A 13050-nucleotide genomic window follows, 5' to 3' on the forward strand; every position below is an offset into this window, starting at 1 on the left:
AAAGCTTAGGCTCAAATAAATGGGTCAGTCGCTAAGGTGCCACAAGTACTCCTTTTCTTTTATTTAGACCAGGTTACTAATTTGTACCAGCACCTCTTCTTCAGACCCCTCAGTCTTTGACAGTGCCTCACTGCTGTTACCTGAGAAGAGTAGGTCCAGGGTAAGAACCTCCCCAACATCCTCTGTGGTGAAGCAGGGCCTATGCCGGCATAGCCCCCTAGTGGAGAAGCAGCAACAGAAGAGGCCTGTTGGTGTAGTAACACCGTCTTCCCCAGCAATGTTAGCTATGCCGACAGAAGCTCTCTTCTGTTAGTATAGCTGCATCTACTCTGGGGTGCTTGTCAGCATAGCTATGTTGCTACCGGCTGTAGTTTTTTCACACCCTGACAGACATAGCTATGCCAGTATAAGTTTTAAGTATAGACCAGACCTGAGGGAAAAATTGCTTAATTTTCCAGCAATTTCCTTAACTTCCTGAATTTCTCCCTAGTGGTGTAATGGAACCTCCGATCCTCTTGCAGGCATCTTGCTTCTGATAGATGTAATTTCTTGTTATTTTTAAATACCTTGAATTATTTACAGTTCAAATTCTATTTTAACCTCTTAATTTTCTTCTTACATGTTGCCTGATGTAGTTGATTTTCCATTTCATGGGCTTCACTGGGGTTGGATTTCCATTTACTACTTGACTTCCTGCTTCCCTTCTTGGGGAAGCTACTCATCCAGCACCTACACAGAAATTTCAAGCAAAGAACCCTACAAAAAGCCTTAGGATGCACTTAGACACTAAGCTAGTGGTCAGCTGGCAGGATGGAATAGTATAGAAGCAATGCATTCTGATGCCTGTCCCAGCAGCTGTCTGTGCTGCCTCTGAAGGAAGAGGTAAGAGACAGTACAGTACTAGTGAGAGCTGTGAAAGGAAGTTCACTGCATTACTGTTCTGTCAAGGGCACAACATCTGCTACTAGAAATCCAGGAGAGCAATTCAAATGCACAAACTCTGACCTCAGTGAGAGGAAAAAGAACAAGGGGTTGCTTAAAAAAATGTTAATAGAGATTAGGCGTCATGAAATTTTTGTGCCAGGTTTTTGTTGCTACAAAATCTTGCCCCTTTTTCTATGGTAATAATTGACAAATTCAACAGTTTATATCTCCATAAACTTTAAAATGTAACCAAAAATCTGTTTTTTTATTTAAAATTTTTTCAAAGTGAGGATAAGGATTTGTCTATATGCAGAGTTAGTGTGTAGGGTTTCAAACACCAGTACATCGCAGCGCACGGACAGTTAGTGTGCAGCATGCTAGAACACTGCAGATTTACTCCTCAGCTTGCTGTGCACTAATTCACCATATAGACCAGTATTAAGAATTTCCTATGGTTCTAATTAGTTTGTGCCCCCTCTGTAACTAGCACTGCATACTGACATACAGCCGTATGCAATACTTTCTCTGACATCTCAGTTTCATCATCCATAAACTTTCACGGTTAAAACTCTACCAGCCAGTGGCAGTCACCCACTAGAATCACATTTCTATGAAAGAGTGCTCTGCTGCAGGATGGCATTCAGAGCAACCCAATGAAACACACTCAATCACCGCACCATTTCCTCCTATGGCTTCGTGCTTTTTCATTAGGTGAGCAGGACACGGGTCATTTGCTTTCTAACACATATATTCACATACACTCACACACAAATTAAGACTTACATTTTCAACAGTGCCCCTAGTTTTCAGGTGATTCCATTTTTAGAGCCCACCTGGAAACACTTTCTGACCGATTTGCAGAGCTGTTGAGCAAGTACAATGGGAAGCCAATGGGAGCTGCAGATATTGAGTGCCTCTGAAAATCAGAACCAAAGTGTCTTAAATCTCCAGGATTCCTCTGCCAGGCTCACACAGCCCATTAGGAAGACACACCTTCTGGCAACTGGATCAAAATGAGGAGGAACTCTATATAATGGAGTGACACTGTTTGTAGAACAATAAGGACCAAGGGGAGAGTCTAGGAAAGCATGTGTGGTGGACATTTTCAGCCATTACCTGTGGGTGTAGGTTTATGGAGGGCTGGTTTGGGGAGTAGGGCCCCCCAAGATCATTCCTGAGTAGGTTATCGCTGTGCATCTTTGTTTTGAGGCAGGTGATATAACGGTTACAAAAGTCCTTGCACAATTCATTCACCTTCTCCAACTCCAGCAGATGAATTCTCAGGACCTGAATTGCTTTCACCATCTGAGAGGGATAAACAAAGAGAGGCGGTCAGTGCATATCCACTGGCTTTCTAGTAACTAGTAGAATCATTGGGCAACCTAAGGAACTGCTAAGGATGAGAATCTGCAAGATTACCTAGGAACTGCTAAGGATGACAATCTGATTAAATAACCTAGTGTACCATTTGCCACATAATCCTTTTTAGGACTGCAGTTCAAATCTGTTGGTGCTAATGCAGAAAAGCAGTCTTTTCAAACAGGGCATTTTTGTCACTAGTGGTAAAAGAAAATAAATATTTTCGTTGCCATGGAATTCACCAATCTGATTCACCTCCAAGTACTGCTGCTAGAGGTTGCACTTGGAATTTAGCTAAGGACAAGGTGGAAGCCATGGCAAAAACCATCAGTTGTTCAGTATATTTACCAAAGTCCCTGCAGCTCTTATGTCAAGACAGGTAAAAAAAGGAAACAAAATATTGAACTGAGAAAATAAACAAATATCCAGACCACTTTCACCAACTGAAAGTTAGTAATTCATCAGTGATGTTTTTGTTTCTCTGCTAAACACTAGGCTTCCCAAATAAGTGGTCACTACTGGTTGAAGACTATTTTGCTAGTCAGTATTAACCAATGAACCATCCCGCTCAGAGCGAGCCAGCTTGCGTTTTTACCGCTCATCCCCATTTTGTCATCATCTTCACTATTTGGAGATGCAGAAACTCACTGTAATTACCATCCCAACTAAAAGAAATGCCCAAAGAAATTTTGGAGACTAAGCGTTGGCTGTAAAAATGTGTTTGATTATTCTCTATTGGCCACTCTCTCTAACAAGATTCAGAGCAGCAACGTGGCTGTAAGCTTTCCCTAGAGCAAAGCTTGGGTCTCATTAAAATGTACCCCATAAATGTTAAAAAATGTACACATAAAACATTCCTCTCACGGAACTGAAACTTTAAGTTTTACAGCTTCAGTTTGAAATCTTGCATAACATATAAAATTCCAGCTACTCACTGTGTGGTGATAAAGCCAGTTTTATATAACAAAAAGTCTTCACCTGTCAAAGGATTTTTTTAACTTTCAGGTTGTAGTGTTCATCTTTACAAACTGTTAGGCACAGACTGCTCCTGGATTGAATGGCTACACACATTTCAATGGCCTTGCCATCAATTGCCCTGATGAGCCTGCAGTGGCAATAGTAGGAGGAGGGCCTTTGGAACTCTGATGCTATAATGAGGCCTTGCTCATTACTAGCTCAGAGATTTATAAAAGTGGCATTAAAAAGGGGTAGGAGGAAGGTGAGGACCTCAGGAGATAGCCACATTTCTCTGTCCTAATGCACTGTGAAGGCTTTCTCAGCTGAGTCACAAAGCCATCAGGGAGACAGAATAACGGGTGCCAATGAGGCACAATTTATAAATACAGCAAGAAGAGATTCATCAGAAGTATGGTTAGCCAGGGCAAACAGGGGACAAACTCCTTTTAGTCCCCATCTACTCCAGGGAATTTTGAGAGGAAGAGTTTGAAAGCCCTTTGCCTTTCAGCTCCTGCTGCAGCCCCAGTAATACTGGTTCACGTCAATATGTTATTGAACCCTTGCACCCCCATGCTCCACATCCTACTTCTTTTCTCTTGCAGAAATGGAAATAACACACAAGGTCAAAAATAACAACAACAACAACAAACCAACCTGACCAGCACACAAACTGGGAAATTAAGTTCTTCAGAGCTATTCAGTAAATGGACCCGAGAAAAGTTAGCTTCAAAGAGGGGCAGAGATCCCTCAGACCAGTGCATCCATCCAACAATCACATTTATGAAAGTCAATATTCAAGGGCAAAGGCAAAAAGACCTGACACACATATATATAAAAAATAAATCTCTCAATTATCTCAGCTCATTTGCTTAGGGTCTCTCATTTTATGTTCCTGCTTCACTGCGTAGTATATCTGTCCAGAAAAAGAGTTACAGTCCAATGGAATACGTGCGCAGGGTTGTAAAAAATACAGATGCTGAATTAATTGACTGTGTGGCACTCAGCAGCTGATTGAGTTGATAATGGCAAGATCTGACCTTTTTCTAATTTCTAATTATATGCATCTCAGCTGGGAGGAATACATGATTCTTATTCTAATGATGGCTAATGTTGCTGGCCTTTTCATCTCCTTTTTGCCATCAGCGGTGGTGGACAATTTGCACGGAATTAGTGGTGTTAAGAAATCCCCCAGAGAACACAAACAAACCCCAGCAGAAAGTTTGTTTGCCCTCGCTTGTTCCAGACACAGGGATTGCCTGGCAAATCCCATGCAGAAGTGTAGTGTGAAGTGGAGAGACACAAACAGAGGAGTGAGAGGCAGAAATGCCGCCCCCCCCCCCACAAAAGGCGCTGTATCTGCCAAGGAATCTGGAGCAGCTCCAGATTACACATGAGTGAGAAGAAAATTTAATTTCTGTCACTCAGTTGCAAACTCATTACAGCCACTTCCTTCATTTTCCCTGTATAAACAAGGGTGCCGTCACACGTCCCCCACTGCTGATGATGCTTGGGAGATACAAATGTGTTTTGCTGTGGCCAAACCCTATGAACATCAGAGCCCTGGGTCTCCTTGAAGAATGAGCAACATGAAGAATACGGCAGAGGCCTACGTGGATAATAAAAGTAGCTAATAAAACACCTCTGCAGCAGGGCATTTCTTCTGAGAGTGAGAGTTCTGGAGTGTTGCTTCCCAGAGCCGCAGCGCAAAGAACAGGACGGCTGCTCCACTTCCTCCCCAGTCAGAATCCATCGGATCCACAATCTCCAAAACTCTGCCCAAGGTTTGGGGTTTGGTTTATGTTGCTCTTCAGCTGATACCTCTTGGTTCCACAGGTAGCCCTTACCCAAGTGCAATTAATCAGAACTAGGCTTTACAATTGTGAAAGAACCTCATTCCCTTGGAAATGGCCACTGCTTACGTCCAATTTTACTTACCATTCCTCTGAATTCATTTCCCAGGGGTCCCACAAAACTCAGTTCAGTGTAATTGTTGGGGGTTTTAGTTCTTTATTTGCAAAACTTCAAAGCAGGTGCAGGCTAAGTGTTCTCCAGTTGGCCCACAAATGTTAACTAATCAGAATGTTAGACCCCTGTAGGCTACATTAAGGGCCTGATCCTTCAGTATTTATTTACAGGAACAAGGGCTGCAGGATTGGGCCTTAAAATGCTGCCCTGAGGATGAGCCAACAAACCATAAAATAATAAGTCTTGTGTAACAAAAAATACTAATTACTAACAACTTTGAGTAGTTGAATATTTGCAGAGTTCCTTGCTTGAGGTGTGATTCCACTCTGAAATGACATGGCATTTTTCAGAGTCTGATCTGCTGAGCGCAGTAACCAGAGAAGAAGGTACTGAGTTTCACTCCTTCAGAGCTAACATTGCTCAGACAGAGAGAGTAGGATTCTTTCCCACATCAGCCATAGTCCCAACGACAGAATATTTATCACTGGCAACGAAGCCAAAGGAGGAAAGAACTCAGATTCTGCTTGAAAATCTTGACCTTGCTGGGTTTAGGGGCTTTGGCTGGGTGGAAAGAGACTGGAGTTCCTGGCATGGAAACATGCATTTTTGCTGGGGTGGGAGCACTCTTCTCTGCACTCCCCCCTCTCCCCCCTGCCACCTGAACAGAACTCAGCTCTAGGAGCTGGGAGACAACATGAATCAGCATAAGGCAGGGGATGATTATGTGCCACACCTGTCCCCATTAGATCATGAATCAAGCTGGATGAATAATTGCTTTTTCGGTTTGGTGGCCAAAATGAAAAATCTGAAAATGTTTTTGTTTTGGGTCCAACTAAACATTTAGACATTTTCAGAATTTTTTATCCCAAGTTTTTTTTGTCTGAAACTATTCACCTAATTCAACCTGACTTTGTGAACAGTTTTGGTTGATCTGGAACTGCATTTTTTGGCAAACAGTTTATTTGCCAACATTTTTCCCCCAGTTCTAGTCATGAGCAAAAAACAGCTATGTCTCATAGCAACCAAGGAGGAAGGGTCCCCACAGACAACAGTCGCAGATTTCTGCACACTACAAAGTAACAAGAGGGAAAGTTGTGAGGAGGAAGAAATGGTGGGTACTAAAATGGAGGGTCCCACTGAGATAAGCATACCACAGGGAATAGATGAGAGGACAAGTACCCAGCAAGGCTCCAGAGAAGTCAAAAGCACCCTAAGTGTACCTGTGCTCATATTTATGGCCTTATCTCTACCACTGGTTTCAGAGTAACAGCCGTGTTAGTCTGTATTCTCAAAAAGAAAAGGAGGACTTGTGGCACCTTAGAGACTAACCAATTTATTTGAGCATGAGCTTTCGTGAGCTACAGCTCACTTCATCGGATGCATACCGTGGAAACTGCAGCAGACTTTATATACACACAGAGAACATGAAACAATACCTCCTCCCACCCCACTGTCCTGCTGGTAATAGCTTATCTAAAGTGATCATCAAGTTGGGTCATTTCCAGCACAAATCCAGGTTTTCTCACCCTCCACCCCGCACACACAAACTCACTCTCCTGCTGGTAATAGCCCATCCAAAGTGACAACTCTCTACACAATGTGCATGATAATCAAGTTGGGCCATTTCCTGCACAAATCCAGGTTCTCTTACCCCCCTCCAAAAAACACACACACAAACTCACTATCCTGCTGGTAATAGCTCATCCAAAGTGACCACTCTCCCTACAATTTGCATGATAATCAAGTTGGGCCATTTCCAGCACAAATCCAGGTTTTCTCACCCCCCCACCCCCATACACACACAAACTCACTCTCCTGCTGGTAATAGCTCATCCAAAGTGACCACTCTCCCTACAATGTGCATGGTAATCAAGGTGGGCCATGTCCAGCACAAATCCAGGCTTTCTCACCCCCCCCCCGCCTTTTTTCCCGGACACACACACACACACACAAACTCACTCTCCTGTTGGCAACAGCTCATCCAAACTGACCACTCTCCAAGTTTAAATCCAAGTTTAACCAGAACGTCTGGGGGGGGGGGGTAGGAAAAAACAAGGGGAAATAGGCTACCTTGCATAATGACTTAGCCACTCCCAGTCTCTATTTAAGCCTAATTTAATAGTATCCAATTTGCAAATGAATTCCAATTCAGCAGTTTCTCGCTGGAGTCTGGATTTGAAGTTTTTTTGTTTTAAGATAGCGACCTTCATGTCTGTGATTGCATGACCAGAGAGACTGAAGTGTTCTCCGACTCGTTTATGAATGTTATAATTCTTGACATCTGATTTGTGTCCATTTATTCTTTTACGTAGAGACTGTCCAGTTTGACCAACGTACATGGCAGAGGGGCATTGCTGGCACGGCTCATGATGGCATATATCACATTGGTGGATGTGCAGGTGAACGAGCCTCTGATAGTGTGGCTGATGTTATTAGGCCCTGTGATGGTGTCCCCTGAATAGATATGTGGGCACAGTTGGCAACGGGCTTTGTTGCAAGGATAGGTTCCTGGGTTAGTGGTTCTGTTGTGTGGTATGTGGTTGTTGGTGAGTATTTGCTTCATGTTGGGGGGCTGTCTGTAGGCAAGGACTGGCCTGTCTCCCAAGATTTGTGGGAGTGTTGGGTCATCCTTTAGGATAGGTTGTAGATCCTTAATAATGCGTTGGAGGGGTTTTAGTTGGGGGCTGAAGGTGACGGCTGCCATTTACATTGGTCAAACTGGACAGTCTCTACATTTACACAGGATACACCAATGAGAAACTTCTACTTTAATATAAAATGTACAAAACTGGAAGCCAGGAGAGAACAATTAAACAGCAACAGGCAAGTGGGGTTTGTACAGCAATTCCTGTGATAAGAGAAAGCAAGAAAAGAAAAGAAAAGAAAAGAAAAGAAAAGAAAAGAAAAGAAAAGAAAAGAAAAGAAAAGAAGGGAGCCGGTACATACTCTCCTATCAGCTGCTTGGAGGTAGTTTCCGGAACAGTAACTTGCAAGAAGGAAAAAAGCAGAGGAACTGAAGGACAAACAGTGACAGCAATGATGCAATCACACGTGTATTAACTACTTAAACTGCCCGCCCCCATTCCATAGGTGAATTAGCACCTACCTCCTCCAGGAGATCCAAGCATCAAATATTTCCATCTCCTCCGGTTGACATGTGTATTGGTTGCTGAGGTCTCTCTGCCACACAAATGGCAGAGGGTGGAAAGGACAACAGCCGAGGGTCTCCTTGGGGGGTGGCTGCTTTCACATGCCACACCTGGATTCCACTTTCAGTCATTTAAATAGAGGGAGCTAAACAAAAGAAATGCCTTTTCTCCTCAAGCACCTTGGTCCCTATGCCAGAGTCCCTCTGACTGTGAGAGGGTGGAGCAGTGCCATACATGCCCTGATTCATAGGACGGAGATGATTGTCCCTCAGAGACCCAAGATAAGGATATGGCCTGGTACTATAGGCCACAGTGATCTGGGAAAACAATAGGGTCCCAAAAAAGCAATCAGATTCACACAGCACCTGCATGGTCACACGGTCTAATGTGTAAATGCAGAAAAATGGCTATAGCACCGTTATGGACAGGGACAGCAAGGTGTAGGGCAGCATTAAATGAGATGCTCTTTTTCTTCCTTCAGTCATGATGCCAGTTGTCAGGTACCAAATGCAATAGCCCTCAAGTTAGCTGGGCACTCTACCTGTAGAAAGTGCTTCCAAGCTCAGCTATGTAGCAGAGGAGTTGAAGGAGAATAAGAAATACACAGACAGCAACAGATGTCCCAAAGGTTAGTTCATAGAACTCCATGACACAATCCTGGGCAGATAAAAAGTCACTCAGCTGATGACACAGAACATCCATGTCCTCATTTATCATGCTTCCTAACAAAATGTCGTTCATCTTCAATGCGCAGGAAACCTGCCTAGGGCAATAGCTTCAGACTCTGCCTCTAGATAACCTTATCTGCTCACATACCTTTAACTACCACTGATTCATTGATGACTGGAGCTATGAAATTTACCAGATGAGGAGTCTTTGGTTGAATGATTACCTTTTGTCTACAACAAATTTTAGAAATCAAGTTGTCCCTTAACCTTCTCTTTGTTAAGCTAAACAGGTAGAAGGAGAAGAGCAGTCAAGCATGCCCCCAAGTTAAACTTTGAATGCCTCAGGGAACTGATGGGCAGGATCCCCTGGGAGAATAACATGAGGGGGAAAGGAGTCAAGGTGAGCTGGCTGTATTTTAAAGAAGCCTTATTGAGGTTACAGGGACAAACCATCCCCATGTGTAGAAAGAATAGTAAATATGGCAGGTGACCAGCTTGGCTTCACAGTGAAATCCTTGTTGATCTTAAACACAAAAAAGAAGCTTACAAGAAGTGGAAGATTGGACAAATGATCAGGGAAGAGTATAAAAATATTGCTCGGGGATGCAGGAGTGAAATCAGGAAGGCCAAATCACAGCTGGAGTTGCAGCTAGCAAGAGATGTTAAGAGTAACAAGAAGGGTTTCTTCAGGTATGTTAGCAACAAGAAGAAAGTCAAGGAAAGTGTGGGCCCCTTACTGAATGAGGGAGGCAACCTAGTGACAGAGGATGTGGAAAAAGCTAATGTACTCAATGCTTTTTATGCCTCTGTCTTCACGAACAAGGTCAGCTCCCAGACTACTGCACTGGGCAGCACAGCATGAGGACGAGGTGACTAGCCCTCTGTGGAGAAAGAAGTGGTTCAGGACTATTTAGAAAAGCTGGACGAGCACAGGTCCATGGGGCCGACGCACTTCATCCGAGAGTGCTAAAGGAGTTGGCGGATGTGATTGCACAGCCATTGGCCATTATCTTTGAAAACTCATGGCGATTGGGGGAAGTCCTGGACGACTGGAAAAAGGCTAATGTAGTGCCCATCTTTAAAAAAGGGAAGAAGAAGGATCCTGGGAACTACAGGCCAGTCAGCCTCACCTCAGTCCCTGGAAAAATCATGGAGCAGGTCCTCAAGGAATCAATTCTGAAGTGCTTAGAGGAGAGGAAAGTGATCAGGAACAGTCAGCATGGATTCACCAAGGGCAAGTCATGCTGGGCCTGACTAATCTAATTGCCTTCTATGACAAGATAACTGGCTCTGTGGATGAGGGGAAAGCAGTGGACGTGTTGTTCCTTGAGTTTAGCAAAGCTTTTGACACGGTCTCCCACAGTATTCTTGCCAGCAAGTTAAAGAAGTATGGGCTGGATGAATGGACTATAAGGTGGATAGAAAGTTGGCTAGATTGTCGGGCCCAACAGGTAGTGATCAATGGCTCCATGTCTTGTTGGCAGCCGGTATCAAGTGGAGTGCCCCAAGGGTCGGTCCTGGGGCCGGTTTTGTTCAATATCTTCATAAATGATCTGGAGGATGGTGTGGATTGCACCCTCAGCCTCTTTACAGATGACACTAAACTGGGAGGAAAGGTAGATATGCTGGAGGGTAGGGATAGGATACAGAAGGCCCTAGACAAATTAGAGGATTGGGCAAAAAGAAATCTGATGAGGTTTAACAAGGACAAGTGCAGAGTCCTGTACTTAGGACGGAAGAATCCTATGCACCGCTACAGACTAGGGACCGAATGGCTAGGCAGCAGTTCTGCGGAAAAGGACCTAGGGGTTACAGTGGACGAGAAGCTGGATATGAGTCAACAGTGTGCCCTTGTTGCCAAGAAGGCTAAAGGCATTTTGGGATATATAAGTAGGGGCATTGCCAGCAGATCGAGGGACGTGATAGTTCCCCTCTACTCAACATTGGTGAGGCCTCATCTGGAGTACTCTGTCCAGTTTTGGGCCCCACACTACAAGAAGGATGTGGAAAAATTGGAAAACATCCACCGGAGGGCAACAAAAATGATTAGGGGACTGAAACACATGACTTATGAGGAGAGGCTGAGGGAACTGGGATTGTTTAGTCTGCAGAAGAGAAGAATGAGGGGGGATTTGATAGCTGCTTTCAATAACCTGAAAGGGGGTTCCAAAGAGGATGGATCTAGACTGTTCTCAGTGGTACCAGATGACAGAATGAGGAGTAATGGTCTCAAGTTGCAGTGGGGGAGGTTTAGGTTGGATATTAGGAAAAACTGGAATGCGTTACCTAGGGAAGTGGTGGAATCTCCTTCCTTAGAAGTTTTTAAGGTCAGGCTTGACAAAGCCCTGGCTGGGATGATTTAGTTGGGGATTGGTCCTGCTTTGAGAAGGGGGTTGGACTAGATGACCTGCTGAGGTCCCTTCCAACCCTGATATTCTATGATTCTATGTTCCTATTGTATTCCACAGAGGGTTATACGCATGTGCCATGGGTCCAGAGCCAGAGTTTTTGAAAGTAGTATTGTCAGTTGATCCGCACACTTGCCCTGGCCTTGCCTCATGGTTTCGTCCAAGGCAATAAAGGGCAGGGCAGACTAATGGCTGCTCACTTCCTTCTCCACCTTAAACCTAAGATCCGCAGCAGAGGAGAAGGAGGGAAGGTTTGACCACACATCCTGAAGAAGCTCCACTTACATGTAAGTAACCTCCTCTTCTTTGAGTGATGGTCCCTATTCCACTGAAGATGATTAACAAGCAGTACCTTAGTTAGGAGGAGGGTGCGAGGATGATGATCGGACGGAGAACAGGCATGCTGAAGGAGGCATCCATAGCAGCATCCCACACGAAGGCGTAATGGGAAGAGAACGTATATAACGAACTCTACGTGGCCGCCTTACATATGTCTTAAGGGGCATATCATGAACTGTGACCGTAATTGATGCTTGCTAGGAGGAGGGAGTGAGGATAATGATGAAATCATGGAATGGAGAACAGCAGCGCTGAAGGGGAAGAAGGGAGGAACAATATCCCACTGTATACCCACGTTGGGTCCATCCACCACTGGAGGTGGGGAGAGGATCTCTTGGGGAACAGGGAGAAGAAGGTCCATAGTATGATGGCAGGGGAATAGACCCTGTGGAGCCATAGCTGCAGGCAGTGAAACCACAGATAGCTGCAGACAGTTACTGAAGCGCAGGCCGCCAGGTGGCCAAGAAGAGAAAGGCATTGCCTGACTGGGACAGAAGGACTGGACACCATCTTGGAAACCAGGTCCTGTATGGTCTGGAATCTCTAGCAAGTACACAGGAGCCGAGACCATGTCGATGTGTGCCCCAATAAACTCCAGGATTGTGTGGGGTCCAATGTGAATTTTTAACATTTACACTCACCCCAGAGAGCAGAGGGTTGTGAGTAACATGGAGGTTGAGGTTCGAGCAGCCCTTCTTGATCATGCTGCCAGCAACCAATCATCGAGGTAAGGGAATATAAGGTGGACTGCCACAATGGAGAAAACTTTGCGAGGAGTGGTGCTGAGTCCAAATGTGAGAACCCTGTACTGAAAGTGACTATGCCCCACCATGAATCTCAGGAAATATCTGTGGGGAGGATGGATGTCCACATGATAGTAAACGCTGTGCATGTTGAGAGCCATAAATCACACGCCTCTTTCTAGGGAAGGGACGATGGCCACCAGAGTGACCATACAGCTTACATCCTGTCATGTTGATTTAGTCCCATTGTCAGTTATGGGAAATGGTGGCCATTTTGAGAAAGGGAACATTGAGACTATAATGGGAAAGATCGCGGAGGAAATCATTAACTCATCTTTACAACATAATTTCTTCAGGTGTATATTTGAAGGGAGCTGGCAGTGAGTTTTAACTATATGGAAAATGTGACGGATAAGAACCCAGTTATTAGTTAGTTACGGGTTACAAAAAATAAAGGTCAGACACTGGATTCTAATATTCTTCTCCCCTCCCCCCACCCCAGTCCCCACACCTCCCAGTGTGACTTGGGAAAAAATTG

General features: G+C 44.5%; 1 protein-coding gene across 6 annotated transcripts in view; it reads right to left on the bottom strand.

The window, feature by feature from the left end:
- Window positions 1-13050, bottom strand: part of PKNOX2 (PBX/knotted 1 homeobox 2) — a 688475-nt gene that overhangs the window by 150795 nt on the left and 524630 nt on the right. For all 6 annotated transcript variants that reach the window (XM_073320703.2, XM_073320715.2, XM_073320717.2 and 3 more), the window contains one exon: window positions 2041-2229. In XM_073320703.2, the coding sequence (XP_073176804.1) occupies window positions 2041-2229 (189 nt within the window). The remainder of the gene's footprint in view (window positions 1-2040; window positions 2230-13050) is intronic.

Source organism: Lepidochelys kempii, chromosome 22 (assembly GCF_965140285.1).
Source record: "Lepidochelys kempii isolate rLepKem1 chromosome 22, rLepKem1.hap1, whole genome shotgun sequence".
Taxonomy (NCBI): domain Eukaryota; kingdom Metazoa; phylum Chordata; order Testudines; family Cheloniidae; genus Lepidochelys; species Lepidochelys kempii.